This window comes from Abrus precatorius, unplaced genomic scaffold (genome assembly GCF_003935025.1).
Source record: "Abrus precatorius isolate BTA unplaced genomic scaffold, Abrus_2018 Scaffold3, whole genome shotgun sequence".
In the NCBI taxonomy this organism is placed as follows: Eukaryota; Viridiplantae; Streptophyta; class Magnoliopsida; order Fabales; family Fabaceae; genus Abrus; species Abrus precatorius.
Window position 1 is genome coordinate 36,120,000 of NW_020874373.1, and position 18,742 is coordinate 36,138,741.

Here is an 18,742-nt window from a genome sequence, read left to right on the forward strand (position 1 = left end):
GTATAGTATTATGGTGGCTTACCAAATCATCACTTTCTTACAACTTCTTCAGCCCAATTAGGACAACATAAATCATTAACAAAACATAAACGACAATAATACAAGGTTTTTGACCACGTCAAGCTAGTTTCCATTAGAAGGGGTCATCATATTCCACATGACAGTGTTACCCCTGTCACGTTTTCATAGACCCCATGCTAAATTATCAAAGTTTCTAGTCTTTATGAAGGAAGCAGATAAGAACTACCCAAGCTTGGTATTAGGCCAATTCAAAACAAAGAAGGAACTCTCGTAGTATGATACTGGGGACAATTTCATTTGTAAAGTGTATTAATTGAATAAAGTCAAATTTGAACTCTTATCTTACCATAGTGGTTTTCTTATAGAGGAATATCCCATCATAAAATCATTCATTCCCCTCCTCTTGTGGATACGTAAAGAAGCATCTTGTGCTATCTAATTCCATTCATAACTCGAATTCATTTGAAGAAGCAGGAAATTGTTGAAGTAGAAACATGGGTCTGCTTGGAAAAAGCTTCACTTCCAAATTCAAAACCATCACCACACTTGCTGTTTCTAGGATTTTTATCTTGAAGAACCAACACAAAGCTAGAGCCTCTTATGCATGGTCTGATGTAGCTCAGCTCTTGAACCTTGGTTACCATGATCGTGCTCTACCTCGTGTATGCACCCACCTACCCTTTTCTTCTCACACACTATCTAATTCTCTATCTTACAAATAAACATTGAATTTATTCTCTACTTATTAACAGGTGGATCAATGGATAATCGAACAAAACACGCTGGATGTATTTGCTATGATAGAAATTTACTGTAATTTCTTGAGAGAAAGAGCTGAAGTTCTTGAAAAGAACAAGTGAGTTTTATCATCTCCTTGCTTCTATAGTAATTGTTCATGAATTATTTAATGACACATGCATTTTGATTAACTATCCTATTTTGCTAATTTGGATTTTTTTGAAATAATGTTCACGTAGGGAGTGCCCCATTGAGCTCAAGGAAGCAACATCCAGCCTTATCTTTGCATCCTCAAGGTGTGGAGATTTTCCAGAGCTGCACCAGATACGAGAGATTTTGACATCAAAATTTGGGAAAGAATTTGCAGACCATGCTGTTGAGTTACACAAAAATAATAGAGTGAACTCTAAGGTGCTAATTAGTTATTATAATCCTGTGAGAACTCATTTCAAGTGAATTGTCCCATTATTCTGAGAACTTTCCTTTGGCTTATGTAGATGATACAAAAGCTTTCAAAACGGCCGGGCATGGAAATCAAAATGAAAGCGCTTAAGCAAATTGCTTCAGAAATTGGGGTTACCTTGTGTTTGGAGCAGGACCCTACATTGATAAATATGGTAAGGGAACCTTGTCTCAAAAAGAAACGACAACATGCACTAGCTGATTTGAGATATTTCATATTGAAACAAATTCTCTTCCACTATTGCAGGATAGATTGAATATTGGTGATCCTAAGCATAAAGAAAATAGCCAAAACGCCCCTATTAATATCCAGAATGAGAATTTAGCTGATAGGAATGAAGAAAGGAAGAGGTACAAGGATACAACGGCCGCTACTAAAGAAGCCTTGGAATCTGAATCTTCTGGGATTGAAGCCAGTAAACACTCAAATCATAGAGTTGTTCTTGACAAGGTGCATGTGCATCCCACGACGAGCTCTAGTTCTAATCAAGAGGATGTGATCATATCAACAAGCAACCACGGTATTGAACAGAAGGAATGGGAAAGGAGAGAACTTAAAAAACAATTTGCATGGGAGGAATCTCGTTTAAGTCAAATTCCAAGAGATAATGTGACAACATCAAAAAGAGAGTTAGTTTCCAAGGAACATGTAGAGGAAGCAAATGGAGAGGGTAACATGATTGTTGAGTTGGGCTCAATCAAGAGCTTCCAATTGGATAGCAATGATCACAACACTCAGTCTGATGCATCTACAGAAAATAAACACTTGAGTGAACAAAGAATTGACCCTTCCTCGCACGCTATAAGATGGAATCCACAGAGGTCTCAAGCTGATCCCGCTCTAAATCATATGGTAAGAAGACCTGTGATGGTAACTACGGGTAGAACAAATTTCCCAAAGGGGATACATACGCATCATGAACACGTGGACTGGAAGATGATGTCAGTGAGGACAAGATGAGCACAAAGATGAAGCCAAAAAAAAAATTGTGGAAAATTCAGATTGTTTTTCTTTTTTATTTATTCCTCATTTGTTGTTTCTTCAAGAGTGTACAAATTGGTAATCCTCAAAAAGTATTAAAAAAATGCAATTTTTAAAAATCCAAGTGCAAGATTATGTGAAAACCAATCCAGATCCTAAGGGCAACATCTTGAAGGCAATATGGTTTCCCTCTAGCATAATACCAGTGTAACAATTTAACTTAAGCCCCCAAGCATGTTCTCTTTTTGAACGTCAAACTTAGCCAAGCTTAAGCGGACAATCCATGGTATATTTTAAGCTTACCCCAGTAATGATGAAAATCAGTTACGCCTAATACTTAACAAAACTAGGTTATGATTGCTGGTAAAAGGGATAGACAAATTTGAAAATCAGAATAATTATACACTATCTAATCGACAAGTGTGGCCAATGCTTGCAGTAACATAGTTCAGTGTGAGCAACAGACTTGTATGAAGTCTTCTAATAATGCATGACAAGTCCAAAGTTCATTCTTAAGATACGATGTTTCTAGATATTTCAAAATTTGCGCTGCTGCACTCTGAATGCTACTGATTATCATACATTTGCATCTTATGGTCCTCAAAGAGAGATTCTTTTTCATCTAAACGTTAATAGTGATATCAAGCACCAACAATCGCCAACAGGTTGGCAATCGAACTTCAGTCAGTGATAAAAATATGACAGACAAAATACTAATGAATCATCTAAAAGAATTTGGTACTTGTCTGGTATACATAGCCGCAAATGCAATAAACAGAACAACTGTAACATTAAAAGGGGAACAACCTATTGTCACAAAACATTACCCCAAGAAGAAAGAAAAAAGTATGAAAAATCATTCAACATTGAGCTCAAGACAAGTTGCCACCACTTTGCTGCCACAGATTGATGATATCAGTAGCTTGATTGAGAAGAATAATCATCTGCTTTTGAGATATCCAAGGCTTGCTCTCAAGTAACTCCTTGAGCTCTTCCCAAGCATCTTTCCTTGGCCAAAAGTAATAAGGGCTCAGAGGAATGGTGCCATGCCCTGGTATCATCTGATCAAGTGCAATACCAATGTTCTTCTCCATCCAAATGAACTTTAACACAAGCCTTGGCTTGTCCGTTGGCTTCACAACCACTCCAAGCTTCTAAATTCACAACAAACAACAATAATTAAAAAAAAAAAAAAAGCGCTTCAACCAGATAAATTAAAATGTCTCATATGATAATACCCTGAAATTTCTGCACTCGTTTTAAACATTCTCGTTGGAATTACAAAGGACATGGATCTGCTTGTCTTCCATTAAGTTCATTATTCTTTCATTTATCATAAAAAAGGAGGAATATTTTACCACCCCAACTTCTTTATACTGAAAAAAATTAAGACTTCAGTATCCAATTAATCAAGAAAAATGGAAACAAAAAAGTGGGTTTTATTACTATTGACAGTGGGAGCATAAATTTGAAAGAGAAAAGTGAAAAGGGTGATAAAACCTGAGGCTGGGGAGGAAGAGGGGTGTCTTCAGCAACAGCGATTTCGGTGGCAGAAGCACAGAGCTTAAAGCGTGAGGGTGTTGGAGAAGCCACGTGAAGGTGTGGATTGGTGAGTGCGAATGAGGGTTTGGTTCTGATAGAAGGAAAGGTTAAAGGTTTCAAATTGGAAGTGGGAAGAACAGATGCCATTGATAATGTGTTCATCTCGCAATGTCTCTGTGTTTGTCACTCACACACACACAGGAACAGAACAAGATAAGGAAGATCCTTCATCTCCACTGGCTCCGATTCACTTTCAATCGGGTCACCCGCAAAATTTGTACGGCTTTAATTTTGGCATAAAAAGATTGAAAAATGATTGTTGTACATTCAAAATGTTTCTTTCAATTAGGATTTAAAAATACATTTAAGTTTTGTTAATTGAAAAAATGACTTAGGAGATTTTTATCCCTTTAAATAGATAAACTTGATTTTATTAAGATTAGTTGGAATCTTGTGTGATTTCTGAATATTAAGAATTAAAAGAAAATAGATGTTAATTATTATTTTTTAATTTTTTTTAATAATAAATAGTGTATTGTTATTTGTCTTTTTTAGATGTTGACAAGTATCTTTTAGATAATTATTATAAAATAAAAATATAAAAAAATTAGTAATATATATATTTTATTTTATTTTTTTGAGATAAAATTTTCTTACACTAGTGTAAGTTTAAAAATTATTACACTTAATCTTAACCTTTCATTTAACTTAAATTTAACGAGTTATAATTTATTACTTTACTAGCTATTAGATTTAAGTTAAATGAAAGATTCAGATTAATTGTAAAAGTTTTACTTACACTAGTATAAGAATATCCTTTTCCATGATTTTTAGTAAAAATTTTTCTTTCATTTGCTTAAGACACTACTCAATAAGATTTTTAATTTATAACTTAAAATGGTGTAAAGATATCAAAATTATTTTGTTATAAAACATTAATTTTAATTCACGAGAAAGTTTTTTTTTTTTTTTGTTAAAATTATTTCAACTATTTATTTCTTTATCAAAATAGATTTATTTTTGTCAAAAATTTGCTTTTCCAACCCTTAGTAAACAAAACTTATTCTTTCTTGTTTGATCTTATATAAAAATTGACTCTTTTTTTATGAGGTATTATTAACTCAAACTATAAGAGAAAAAGCAACAAATTTGTCTATAAACTCAAAACAAATAACACCATTTAATAATGAAAGATTAAACTTATCAAAGTCATCAGTCACATGATTAACTTCTCTGAGGATATGAATACACGCCACGCTTTGACTGCCATCGTCATTCTAACAATATGATTGACTAAAAAGTAATAAAGATAATCCCGATGACTATCTTCATTTAGAAATTAGACAACAATTAAATCTAATTCAATAATAAAAGCAGTCTCAATGCCATGATAAATAGCTCATAATTCTAAGTGGAGGACAGAATAAGTTTCAACCATTCTTGAATATGCAAAGATACTGAAACAATCTCTAAGAACATCTTTCTACAAATAGTACTCACCCGATCTTATATCTCATTCAACACTTGGTAAGAATTTAACTAAACTTGATTAAACACAGTCAAATTCCTAGCCTTCCAGTTTAAGTCCAATGCTACTGCAAACGTTGTATTCTATACCTAGTTTGGATCATTCAGATTGGCATCCAGCCATTGTTTCAGTTACATATTAAAGAAATCACAATGCAAAACTCTACTAGATAAGTTATGCCAAATTATATTAATAAAAATACAATCCCGAAGGATATGTAAAGATGTTTCACGAGCTACATCACATAATGGACAACTAGCGTATGTCGTTAAACCTCTTGAAAGCCTCCACTCATTTGAACTTCAACTATTATGAGCAATTTTCTATACAGACATCTAATATGCTCAAGTCCCTTCCATTTTCAGATTGAATTAAAGAAATAACGTAGACCAGTTATTATCAATAGAAAGAGGTCTAACACCTCTTATCTCATAAAAAATTATTACCAGAATTAGCTCGTGAACTGACTCTAAGACACATATATGAAGAATCATTTTTAATAAAATAACTTTCATTTAATTTTTTAATTTTGATTAAAAATATGCACATTCAACTTAGTCCTCAATATCAATAGACAAAACAATAGATAAGGTGTAAAATAAATTTTATTTTACAAAATTCAAAAATAATGTGAAAATTTTCTAAAATCAAAACACTTACAATTTAAGGTGAGAGGGGCTTTACTCAGAATTTTTTGTACGAATGTGAATTAGAACTGGACGATAATTTCAGGTTCATATAACAAGAAAGGGTATGGGAATAACAAGGATAATAGTAAGAGAAAATATGAAGGAATCCAGAATTGCATCCACTTCTTTCCTCGGTGGAGCTCAAGGCATTTAAATTTAGGAATCGTACCAAAACATTTGATTTTGGCTAAAATCAACGATGTTGTTTAAATGCATATTAGAAAACTTAATAAAACCACCATAAATTACGTTTCAACGTAAAAGTGATAATTTATAACGTTGAATTATAATTTTGAAATGAATTTACGTTTGGGTGGATTTGTCGCACAACCAAGTAACTATTTCTATCTAAAAAAGAATTGTCACAATATTGTCCTTAGAACGCACTTCAAATATATCTGTTCATACAAGTAAATGGAAATCATCTCATCGCACATAACCTCATTCACAACTAGAATAAAATTACATCCAAAAGAAGAGAATAAAGAGATCGAAGATATCTTTATTTCGTTTTTCTTCTACCCTTTGAGGAAATAAACATCAATTAAGTGAAGTTAATATAGGCAAACAGAGAACCAGTGCATATGGTTTTGATTTGAAGTTCCCTAACTCTCATACACCATAACAGTAGCAGCTGTTCTCACATATACTATGACCACAAATTTGTATCATCATCGAAACACCTCAATAAGGCCAAAACAAGATCTCAATTATAGTTTCCCTACCACTCAATCATTGTACATAAAACTGGTTGAAACTTGTTAACTACTAGATTAAATATCATTATTCTTTTTAATATTCTCAAACCAAAACAGTGAATACACTCAAAGCATTGTTTTTTTTTTTTTTTGTTGATCAAGCAATGAATGATCTTTAGACCTTTGATGATGGGATGTTTTCATCAACCGTATTCTTGGTCTTGTCAGCTTCAAACTTATCTATAGCTACCTGAAGTTCATCAGTACCTCCAACAGCTCTCATGGTGTAGAAGTAAGCACCAAACACAAAAGCTGTTAAACCACCAGCAACAACCAAATTCTTTGTCTTGGGTGCAAGGCTCCTATATCCTAAAACTCCAGCCATCTTTGTGCACAAAACACAAAAGAGAAATTAAATTAAGGACAAAGTGATCCAACACAACAGTGAAAATAACATAAAAAACTATGCGTGTCCTTAGAATGTAAACATTTCCACAAACAGAATGAGGGCAGTACCAACAACACAACTAAACACAAAAAAATTGAAAATTTCATCCAAAAGTAACAGTGTTGATTTCATGGATACTACTGGCTACTGCTATTAAGAAAACCTTTCAAATCATCATCATCATCATTATATGTTATGATCCAACAACTGAAAATTTTTCAAAACTAAAAACAGAGAGAGGGAGAGAGAGAGAGAGAGAGAGATTCTGCGTTACCTCACCGAACGGAACAGATCCAATTCACTTGCTTGTGAACAGAACAGAACAGATATCTTCGTTATAAAAACCCCTCTGCGACAGTGGAACATGATGCAGCCTTGTGCACATACATTTGGTTCTTATATACATGTCAATAATTTTTGTTTTTATTTTTCCAGTTCTTATATATGCATTAAAAGTAATATGTTTTACTCTTTTGCCAAAATTAAAAATGTATTACTTTTATAATTTGTAAAGATTATAAATAAATAAAATTTAATTAATTTAAAATCATTGTATATTTTAAAGACTGAAAATATATTCAAACTAAAATAAAATCAAAGGGTGTAAAAGCTTTTAAGATACCTTTTATTATACTATTTGACATAAAATTTAGTTTAATGATGATAATTTTCTGCATTCCGTCTGAGACTCATAAGATTAAGATTAGTGCGTTCGGTATATAAAGATTATATTTATAACTTTTAAGAATCAAAATAAATTTTTTACAATATTAAAAAAGAAATATATTCTATTTGTATTAGCATTTAACATTTTTTTAATCTTGACTAGTAAGTGTAAAAGTTGTCATATTATTATTTTTATTGTGTTGTTAAAAAGTTTAACATTTTAACAGTTTAATAATAATACATAATTAAATTGTAATATGAAATTTGTATAATAAGTTAACAAAAAATGATAATTCCACCAAGAAAATGAAAATAAGCTTGAAAACATTTTTAATCTTTAAATATACAAGGGATATCAATTTTAAACTATTTTGTGTATAACCAAGTGTACGCCATAAATGAAACTAATAATTTTGAAGGTTTGAATTGATATTCTCAATTCCTTTAAGTTATAACTATGAGTATGCCATAAATAAATAAAACTAATAATTTTGAAGGTTTGAATTGATATTCTCAATTCTTTTAGGTTATTTGACACCAAACTAGAGAAGACTTTTAGCTCAATCGTTAAAAAAGACTGGTTAAAAAATAAAAAATAAAAATTTTTGTCTAACATTCTAATAATTTTCTTATTTAAAGATGACTCTAAGAATGCATATTTTTATTAAGCTACATTAAGAAAATATGACTTTTTTATTATTTAAGTTGACCATTGCATACAGAATAATGTTTAGAAACTACGAAACCAATTATTCACAATATAAACTATCATGATGTTTACCATCAACTTAAAATATGACTAAAATATGCTTTGTAGAGCTTTGATAATACTCTAATTTTATCCTTTAGCTTTTGAGATAGTTAATTATAATATGCTAATAAAACCTTAATCAAGTGGTCTAGAATCCAATCCTTGCATGAAGAAGCATGTTAGAAATATACTATAAAATCATGGATATACCTTCACTTGAAAGCTTAATGATTTTGGGACATACACATGGAATAAGCCCAAAACCACATGTGGTAATAATCAGAATAAAAAATAAATATTCACTGGAAAATTTTTGGAAACTGTAATCTATGAGATCAAATGTTTGGGCAGGAAGGGAGGAGGAATACAAATGGTACTACCTAATTAAACCTAGAGATCCAGAAAAAATAAAGCAGCCCAAAAATAAATAAATAAGGGAACTATTATTGGCTATAATTACAATACCAAAGGTCCAATTTTACCATAAAATATCTGCATCACTCTGATCCATCGTCCATGCCATCATGCTGGATCTTGACACTTAAACTTCCCACCCAAAATAAGGAGTAGAAGACAAATTTATAAGAACATTGGACCAAAGAGGAGAAAGAATTCTAAGACCATGCCTCAATGTGATATTTACCACACTTATCTAATGCTCTAATCCACCTAATTGCATCTTCCCTTGAAACCTCATTTTCTTTGGATACAATTTCCTCAAAAGCTGATGTTACATCTGCAGGCATTTTGGTTGAAGAACCTGCTATATAAACAGCAGCCCCCTCAGCTAATAGGTTCCAGATCCTTTGGCTGTGTTCCCTCATCTTATGTTGAACATAAACCTTCTGAGGCTGGTCTCTTGAGAAAGCAACAAAGAAACCTCCACCTTTTGCTTCTGAAAGCACCCCATTGTTCTGTGAATGAGTCAACCAGAAGTCTCGGTACAAAAAGTCAGCATCTTCATTTCGACAACCAAAGAAGAAAATAATTGGAGCAGTGGAATTGTTTTTATTTTGAACTGCTCTTTCCTCTACAAATCCCCGAAAAGGTGCACATCCGGTCCCAGGCCCAACAAGTATGAGGGGAAGGGACGGTGATGGCGTAGGAAGGGAACCTTTAAGGAACCAGGCAGGAACATATATGCCTGCTTAAAAGAAGTACATAAAAGAGTTAAACTAATGGTTGCTTAACTACATAAACTGCAATAAGTGGTTTATTTTGCACTCATACCATCGTGGGGATCTAGTGTAGCCAGCCATGACGAGCATAGTCCTTTCTTTTTCCTCTTGTAAGGTGTTGTCCAGGACACCACGTTCACAGTCAAGTGTACTTGATTGGGGTGTGCCAATTGAGAAGAAGATATCGAGAATGCTCTTGTTTTCAGTGGAGGAACCAATTGAACTAGCCACTCAAATGGCATTTGTACAGAAGGAAAATCCTCTAACACCTATTCTCCATCAAATGAATAGAACATATATATGCATAAGTTTGAAATGAAACAAACAGGAAAACAAAAGCATACAGCAAATGAATAGCTTAATAATTGTTAAATCAAAGCTAAATTAGAAAACTAGCATTTCATTAAGGAGGCTTTCATATCCTCTCCCTTTCTTACCCATTATATAAATATTTTTGTCTTACATCACTAATCTAGGTAGACAATATTAATATGCGCCCTTTTGCAGCATATTTGAGTCAGGGTTTAAGAACCACCAAAAATTATCAATTTTTTTTTTCCAATTTTTTTTCCATTCATTGATCACTTTTAGCTTGTCTTAACTCCAAAACATAGCTCTTTAACCATTCCCCACTTTGTTGCATACCAAACATATATGAAGCTGCTTAACATACCATGAAGAATTCAGTGCATAAGAATAGCAAGTCACTCACAAAGCAAAATCATGTATGATGTACAATTCATTGACGTTACCTCAAGAACATTTCTCCTTTCCTTCTGGTTATATTGGTACAGGTCATCTCTTCCTTCAGGTGAAGCAAAATATTTCAGTCTTTCCATCTCATGTTCTGCAATTGCAAAAAAACTCATAACCTGGAACATAAAATTATTGCTTGGTTAGCTTTTAATGCAGGAAATTACAGGCATGTAAAAAAGCATGTTTACAATCAAATATCCAAACTGATGACCATTTTTTATCATGCTTCTGTCCTGTGTCTCAATATTTAGGAAATCATCATGCACCAGAACAAATTTATACAATACACATCATACATTCAATCAGCTATGGAATGAGGGGCAGTGTAGGAAAAAAAGAAAGAAAAAGGAATATACTTTTCAAGAATAAGGTATAAGAGGTTTTACATAAATTAGCACTAACATACATAAAATTGAACAATACATCAGATTTCTGTATATAATTTCAGTCAATATCTTTAGGTTTCAAGAGGATGGCCAACAGTCATTGTCTCTCCATAGCCAAGATGCAGCATTGGCAGTTCTATTAGCTTAATGCTGTCATTTAGTGGCTGGTAATTGATTTACCTGCCAAGTGACATGATCCAAAGACCAGCAGTTTGACCTAACAAGGATTTTTAATGGAGAATTTTAGTGGAAGTGGAGAAATTAAACCATTAAATATATTGAAAAATGAACATTAATCAGTCCGTTATGTTGGTTTCCATTTGATTCCACAATGCAATCAACTCTAGCAATTTATTAAACCATTACAACATCTAAACCAAGATGAAAAACTTACAATAAAAAAGAGAGGGAAGAAAATAAAATAACAGAGGAAAACATTGAATTCAACATGGAATTCTCTTTTAAAATGGCATAATAAAAGGTCAGTCAAAACCTACTGCATCTTGCCTCAAAGAAATATCGCCGTGGGGAAGCTGAAGCTACATCCATTGAAAATTGCACAAAAGTTCTTAATTTTACAGGAACTCTGGATCCATGAGCATTGCGATCATTCACTTCTCTAGGACTAACCTGAAATTTAGCAGATTTCTTAGTAGACAAGTTTACATACACACGTCAATGAAAAACATTAATTTAATAAAAAAATGCCAATGATGTAGAAGGAAGATACAAAGTAAAGTACAAGCAGAAATGAGCAATTATACGATTCTACTATTTCCAGAAAAAAAAATTCCAGGAGAAACAACCATAAGGCTTGTTTCTTTTATTTCTACATCACATTGAAAAGATTCATTTTAGCATATTAAATGTGTCAAACAATGTTTAAAGGATGCATTTATCTGTGGACATGAGGCAACATAGTGTGATGTTAATGCTGAGGAAGGTTGAAGAACAAAGAACCCAATTACGATTATCTCAATTTGAAAGACTTACAGTGATGAATGAATCAGGATCCAAATTACAACGTCGTATGAAAGCATCAACTGCAGTCGAATCTTGACCAGGGAGAATTTCAAGGACATCACCAGTGTCATATTCAATAGCCTGAGGAAACCATAATGCATTTTTAATTGAAATGAAGATATAAATAAATTTTTAGGTTGTAGCTATTAATTTCACATGATATAAAAATGGAATTTGAAGAAAAGTAATCTGTTCTTAAAATGTACCAAGTACCAACATCAACAAGTTCAAGTTTATACATCTATGTACAGCAAGGTTAAATAAGGCATAGGATAGCTTACATGTGAAACAAATTCAAATTCAAAATGCCGAACATCTTTTCCACAGTTCGATATTGTCAAAGGAAGATTCTTCACCTGCACATTCATAATCGAATAAATTGGGATGTTCAATAGAAACAGATGACTCGGTGGTATATAAGTTTCTTTGGAGAGTTTGTTCATGACAAATATAGACTTAGAGCACCATGTAAAACTGCTTATATAAACCACTAGAGTGATAAATATCAAGTGTATTATTTTATATTACAAAAGAGTTGATGAATCATTTATTTACTATATATACACTGGTTATTGATGGACAATGCAGAGCACCCTGTTCATTGATCACTACTACTGAACACTGTTTGTCAGCAGAATGGGCATATTCTAAATATTGTTTACAACTACAAGTGATAGTGTGTTTTATCCAATACCATCTTCAGAAAGCAGCCAGGTCTACTTCCGTCAGAAGATGATTTTCCAGGATGCATTGAACGAGCACTCCCAATTTGAATATTAAGATGCGTTAAATCTGAAAAAATCACATGTTAATTTAGTCAAACATATCGAAACAAAATGATTTTTTCTTATAAAAATGAGGGTCTGCAGCTACAGCTCAACCAAAGTTATCCATGCATAGTATTGAGAACACCAAGGCAAAATTTTCACAAAAAAATAGAGATTACATCATTATAATAACATATATACAGTGTAATGTGTTTTCCCAAATATGACAGGAATCATATGCTCTTGGCAGTTTAAGCACCAATAACTTCAAAGACTTAACCATTACACTGTCAAAGACTTAACCAAATCCAGCAACTCGCCATAGATTCCAGAAAATGACTATGTAATGAAGTAATGAAAGCAAAGGGTTCAACTTATCATCGAAACATATAATGTGTCCTACCAAATTTATACGGGGAGTAAATCATAAACAACAAAAGCAATATTCATACAAAGACTTCCTGAGGTCACAAAATAATTGCTACAGGAACATTGTAAGTGAACCAAGAATTTAATGAGTTTGGGATACCTGAGGCACTAGAAAAATGTGACTCAACATTTTCAACGTCATGATATGTGACCTGGACCTTGGGTTGATCAATCAATACTGTATCTTGAATCACAGCATCAGGACCATTTGGTAAGAATTCTGGTTTAATCTCGTTTAACATTCTCCACAGAGAAGACATCCAAGGATCTAGAGAACCTTCATAGCTACAAATAATTATACCATCTTTAGTCCCTTAAAAGATATTTTTACACATTATAATATATTATCTACAAAAGGAAGCATTTACCAAAGAACAGAAGAGACGTATTCCCATACATGACTGAATTTCAACAATTAAAAATAATAAAGAATTAAATACTCTACTAGTACATTCTAGATTAATAATCTATCCAACAACAGCAATGTTTTTCAAACTCCACAAGCATAAAGATATATATTTCAACTAAATCAAGCAACACTTTCTTAATTGACAACATAATCCATCATACCCTGAAGGGTGCTGATCATCTCCCAAGCCTCTTTCCACAATAGATGTTCCTCCAAGGTCCGTTAATCTTTTGTCTAGCTTCTTTGCAACAAACTGTGACAGTTCACATGTAAGGTTTTATCCAAAACATCAAGCCAAAGAGAATAAACACATCTGCCAAGACAGTAAAATCTCATCGATGGAAATTGTAGTCATGCATCAACATGTACATAGTCAACAAACAAAGCAGCACTCATGAGCATTACAATACTTCATCTAACAAATAAGACACAAAACAAGCAAGAATAAATATTTCCCTAAGATAACAGACATGATTGATTACATTGTACTTCTGATAACTAGAATCACCCAAGCCAAAAACCGCATAGAGAACCCCTTTCAGCCAATGCTGGCTTAGGTTTCTCTGAAGAAGATACCTCCAAAAAACCTGCAAAGGGAAAAGAAGAATCAACACAACTATATTAAAAAAAGACCCCTAAGTCAATCCCACGAGAACCTAAATAAAATGAAATATAAAAAGGTATATAAAGACCGTTTTGACTTAGAGCTAATTACCTTCATGGAATCAGGCGTATCACCCTGGCCTGTGGTAGAAACCACAAAAATAACAGCCTCCTCATCTGGTAGCAAACTCTGTACATAAACCAAGCAACATTGCATTGAAAAAGCAGCAAAAAATTCAACTTTGATTTCAAAAGAACAGTTTTTGCCACACCCAACAGTGCAAAACGAAAGGCCATAAGAAAATGAAATCACACATGAAGAAGAGGAAGAAGAACACACAGGATCATATTCATGGACAGATTGAAGGTTAACGGGGCAAGCTCTTCGTTCAGCTTCGCGAGTAATACGTTCAGCTGCATCCAATGCATTGCCAGTCTGAGTGCCATACAGTATCAGCAGTTTACGCATCTCTCTCTCTCTCTCTCTCCCAAAAATTGAAAAGCTAAGAGCTTTTTTATGAATAACTAAAAGGGTTTTGGAGTGGGATGGACAAGGAGAGGATATGAGCGGCGGAATGACTAACGAAAGTTCACGACATTTTTTAGAACCGAACTAACCATATAAAGTCAAACGTACATCTTATTTTCCACATTATTATTATTATTATTATTATCTCTTTCCTTTTATCTCTCTCTTTCCTTTTGCTTATTTCACACCCCAAATAATTTTCCACAACGTAATATTCTATACTTTTTTACGCTTTTAGTTTAATTTAATATATTTTAATCTTAATTTTAATACAAATAAGTATTAATTGTTTATTAAATGATTTTCTTAGAAATTTAAAATGTCTAAAAATAAAAAAAATGATAAAAAACTACTAAATACATAATATTATATAAAAATGTTCTTAAATGATGTTCTATCAAGACTGCTTGAGCGATTATGCATTTGTCTTTAATTAGAATGCGATATTTTTTAATGGTACATTACAATATTTAAATAAAGACTGTTAAATGAACAATTTTATAAATAATTAAAATTATCAATAGTTCACCATAATTCTTATAAATTATAGACTAAGCTTTAATGTTGGTTTTATTAATCATTGTACTTCTGAATGATAATATAAGTTTTGAAAGTACTAATAAGCAAATTGATATTCATTTATTATCATACTTTTCTATATATATATATATATATATATATTTCTTTAATAGCTACAGTTGTCGCGACTTACCAAAAAGAATTATAAATGAAATTTTAATTTTGTTAAATTTTTTCACTTTTTTTTATTTTTATTTTAAGTGAACGTAAAATAGTATTTTACATAACATCTTATGAGAATGAAGTAACATAACATAAAAAGTAAACATTGAATAACTTGTATGTTTTGATATAATAAATACTTTTAATATATTTTTAAAAAAATTTGTTCTCTTATACTAATGAATACAAAATAACAAGCCCTAAATATAAAAGTAGATGCTACAAATTTTAATTAAAAAAAAAGTGGATACTACAAATAATATAATGTTGGAATGGAAAAAATGGCACTAGTGGACGACACAAATTTACAAGGCTTCAAACTATGATATTTTGCCGCGGTTTTTCTTGCAATGGGAGTTATAATTGATATATCTTATGCCTTCAATATACAAATACCTTACGCTTTATGGTCTTCAGCAAATGGTTCTAATTTCGTACTAGACTGTTCGCTTTCTATTGGACTTTCAGACATTTCTAGCTGCGAGTCATGACTTTCGTTTTCATTTATACTGTCTTTCTTAGCATCTTCATCGCATCTGTTACATGGTTCACTGTTATCAGGTTCACAAAATCCCTGTTGAAGTGCCAGAGAATCTGACACTTCTTCCTCCTTAATGGATCCTTCAGCTTCTAACTCAGGCTTCTGTTCACAACAAACCTGTTCATTTCCTGGGAATGACATTCCCTCTTCTTGAAGCCCTGAGTTTTCCAAATTTCCCTCCAGCTCTATCTTCTCGTTATCATGTGGCCTGTCGGCACCAGGATTAGTTTGATCATATTTCTCAACAGCCTCTAGACATTCATCGCCTTTCAGCTCCTTTTCACTATCGATGGATTTGGAAATAGAACATTCCTGAAACTCAGAATCTCCAATAGAACCTTCCATTTCTGATGACATTTTAACCAGGTTAAGATCGTTGCCTTCACCAGCATGCTCTGCTTCTGATTCATCTCCATCCTCAGTTTTAGAGACAGGAAAAGACTGAAAAGCATCCCAATCATCTTCGCTGACTTCATCTTCTTCCTTGTCATTTTCATCTGTTTGCATCACAGCAGCCGATGATGCAGACTCTTTCTCTTCAATTCCTTCTGATGGCTTTGGGATTTTTATGTCCAAAACTGGTAATTTTAGATCTGTTGGATTTTTATCATGTGTTACAGAAGCTCGGATTACATCCTGCATGTAGATTATATTAGAAATTATAATGGGAACTTATTATCACAGAAAAAGGAATTTTCCATTTCCAAAAACACAATCTTCATCAAGGTCTTTCAGATAGTCAATTAGTAATTGTAGAAAATAACGAGAGGAGATGTTAATTGAGCAAAATAAATGTCAATAATCAGTCCGCATAGGCACATATTGGTGACACAGAAATACCTGGAGTTGTTGGCGATGTAGAGGAGGCATAGATAGTAAAACATCCTTGAAATGGATGGCTGATGAAGGAAGTAGAGCAAGGCGGGAAACAAGCTTAATGGCTGTGCTTCTTAAATCACTGAATTCCTGTCATTTGTTCACATGATCAAAAGAACGTATGACAAAATTAAGAGCAGCTAACTTCAGCAATAGAAAATCTCAGTTTACATTACCTGAGAGAACCCATCTTCCGTTGACAAGAAAATCATGACAACAGCCTCAAGTAGTAGGGTCATGAAACTTCTCTGGCAATCATTACCTTTTGACAGGGTTTGTAACAGCACCATGAGACTCAAGCATTCACTGGCAATGGTTACCGATTCTTTTGTCATAGTATTCTGGTATCAATAGAAATAGAATATCCTTTAGCTACACAATAAATTGGAAAATTCAATCAGCAAATAAAATGAACTGATAATGATATTAATAGCAGTAATGGCAAAATATATGCAAATGTTGCCTATACCTTCAACATTTTGTGGATCAAAGCGAAAATATCGGTAATTAGCTCCCCAACAAGAAACATTATAAAAGAGTTATCTTCCGTATTTACACCTTTTTGAATCTTGGCTTTAAGAAATTGCAAACCTATTACTTGAACCTGTCACGAAGAAAGTTCTGTCATACATATTTCTTTCAGGGTAACAGCCATGGTCTGTGTTATACCTATATATTCATTTACCTGCATATTTGAATCACTAAGTACAGTTTGGATACATCGAATGCAATATCGCAATGCACTAAAACAGATGGAGCTGCTTGCTTCACAATCTTCAGCATATTTACTTTCACGAGCTAGTTTAGAAATGGATATAATTTGTTCAAGAGAAAATGCAAGCTTTGTATGTATTAGCTTGCGTTGGTTGAAACTTTTAACCTCCTGTAAATGGAATCCCTCAATGCAATCCTTAGTCAGAGCAGCAACCACGCTCAGACAAGTTCCAAGCATATCTCTTAAATGGAGAATGCTATCATCAGGCTCACACTCATCTACAAAACAAAATTAGGTAAAGATCCATCAGCTGTGCTGTTGAATGAATCAAAATTGATTTTTCACTCCTATATTGGTACTGAAACAATGAGGAAACACACGTCATGTATTAATATGCAAACTAGCAATTCACATGGAAGCAGACAAGAATATGGACCAAACTAGTTCCAACTAAAACGGCTTACCATCAATGATTCTCTTTAGTAATGGATTTGTACAGTTGACCATGTCAATGGCTTCTGATAAGCACACCTCAGTTGAAGCCTCCCTAATGCACTTGTAGCCAATTAAAACTAATGCCAGAACCACCGACTTTGAATGCTTATGTATCTTATGTATCATAATAAGAGAAAATCAGCAATGAAGGTACTTTTTGAGAATGAGTTTAACAAAAGACCAATTTATGAAATATTGCACAAAGACTTCCATTAATACAGAATTATAAATGTTTCGTTTGACAAAAAGATATTGGCTCAGATAGAAAACAGTTATCCAGTATCAGAAACAACAGACACACCTTGGCCTCACTACGGTTAATGACTGACTTTGTTGCGTCACAAAGTGTGTGTATCTCATTTACTTCAGAATTCAGATGAGACACTGAAATTGCATCAGTACTGGACAACAGAAATACAGGAACACTTTAGTAGAGAATAAATATCCAATGCAAAACGTCCATCAAATAGTTGAAACTACAATAAATCATCAGTCACAGGAAACACAAATTAAATACCTCCGAGACACTTTAAAAAGGTAGTCTAAACAAAGTTCCACTGTCATCAGAGCAAAATTTTCACTATTGAAAATTTCTTGTGGGCAATTCTGTGCAACCTGTAGGGAAAAAATAGAAGCTTGAACTTCACACATCTCAAAAAAATTCAACAAGACAGTAAAAAGCTTATTAGATTAACATGGGAACATATTCTGCTTTATCAGGAATAGAGTGCTTTTAAGTGTTATCATAAATCTACCCCAAAAGGGGATA

At 32.9% G+C, this 18,742-nt stretch overlaps 5 protein-coding genes across 6 annotated transcripts in view; 1 reads left to right on the top strand and 4 right to left on the bottom strand.

Moving 5' to 3' along the window:
- Nucleotides 1–430: 430 nt before the first annotated feature.
- LOC113863047 lies at nt 431–2,315 on the top strand. Its single transcript, XM_027496429.1, has 5 exons — nt 431–683; nt 774–877; nt 999–1,170; nt 1,257–1,376; nt 1,469–2,315. Exons 1-5 carry the CDS (start codon nt 516–518, stop codon nt 2,180–2,182), a joined length of 1,278 nt encoding a protein of 425 aa, XP_027352230.1. The 5' UTR covers nt 431–515; the 3' UTR covers nt 2,183–2,315.
- Nucleotides 2,316–2,976: 661 nt separating this feature from the next.
- On the bottom strand, nt 2,977–4,015 carry LOC113863048 (30S ribosomal protein 3, chloroplastic-like). The gene is made up of 2 exons (XM_027496430.1): nt 3,704–4,015; nt 2,977–3,357 (listed from the first exon to the last, which is right to left on the bottom strand). Exons 1-2 carry the CDS (start codon nt 3,905–3,907, stop codon nt 3,076–3,078), a joined length of 486 nt encoding a protein of 161 aa, XP_027352231.1. The 5' UTR covers nt 3,908–4,015; the 3' UTR covers nt 2,977–3,075.
- A 2,530-nt stretch (nt 4,016–6,545) lies between these two features.
- LOC113863520 lies at nt 6,546–7,484 on the bottom strand. The gene is made up of 2 exons (XM_027497124.1): nt 7,383–7,484; nt 6,546–7,045 (listed from the first exon to the last, which is right to left on the bottom strand). Exon 2 carries the CDS (start codon nt 7,043–7,045, stop codon nt 6,836–6,838), a length of 210 nt encoding a protein of 69 aa, XP_027352925.1. The 5' UTR covers nt 7,383–7,484; the 3' UTR covers nt 6,546–6,835.
- A 1,316-nt stretch (nt 7,485–8,800) lies between these two features.
- On the bottom strand, nt 8,801–14,685 carry LOC113862977 (NADPH-dependent diflavin oxidoreductase 1). Of its 2 annotated transcripts, XM_027496318.1 has the most exons (12): nt 14,417–14,664; nt 14,189–14,266; nt 13,956–14,060; nt 13,635–13,726; nt 13,165–13,349; nt 12,563–12,660; nt 12,150–12,224; nt 11,839–11,949; nt 11,353–11,475; nt 10,456–10,575; nt 9,756–9,972; nt 8,815–9,669 (listed from the first exon to the last, which is right to left on the bottom strand). In XM_027496318.1, exons 1-12 carry the CDS (start codon nt 14,543–14,545, stop codon nt 9,140–9,142), a joined length of 1,863 nt encoding a protein of 620 aa, XP_027352119.1. In that variant the 5' UTR covers nt 14,546–14,664; the 3' UTR covers nt 8,815–9,139. The 2 variants fall into 2 exon arrangements, with proteins under 2 accessions (XP_027352118.1, XP_027352119.1); XM_027496317.1 differs by having other exon boundaries at nt 8,801–9,669; nt 14,189–14,685.
- A 788-nt stretch (nt 14,686–15,473) lies between these two features.
- The window catches only part of LOC113861939 (protein SWEETIE), a 30,810-nt gene continuing 27,541 nt past the window's right edge, over nt 15,474–18,742 (bottom strand). The window contains exons 41-48 of the mRNA XM_027495054.1: nt 18,491–18,588; nt 18,275–18,374; nt 17,943–18,087; nt 17,449–17,756; nt 17,233–17,367; nt 16,940–17,104; nt 16,728–16,853; nt 15,474–16,523 (exon numbers count right to left, since the gene is read on the bottom strand). Of these exons, the coding sequence (XP_027350855.1) occupies nt 15,744–16,523; nt 16,728–16,853; nt 16,940–17,104; nt 17,233–17,367; nt 17,449–17,756; nt 17,943–18,087; nt 18,275–18,374; nt 18,491–18,588 (1,857 nt within the window). The 3' untranslated portion in view covers nt 15,474–15,743. The remainder of the gene's footprint in view (nt 16,524–16,727; nt 16,854–16,939; nt 17,105–17,232; nt 17,368–17,448; nt 17,757–17,942; nt 18,088–18,274; nt 18,375–18,490; nt 18,589–18,742) is intronic.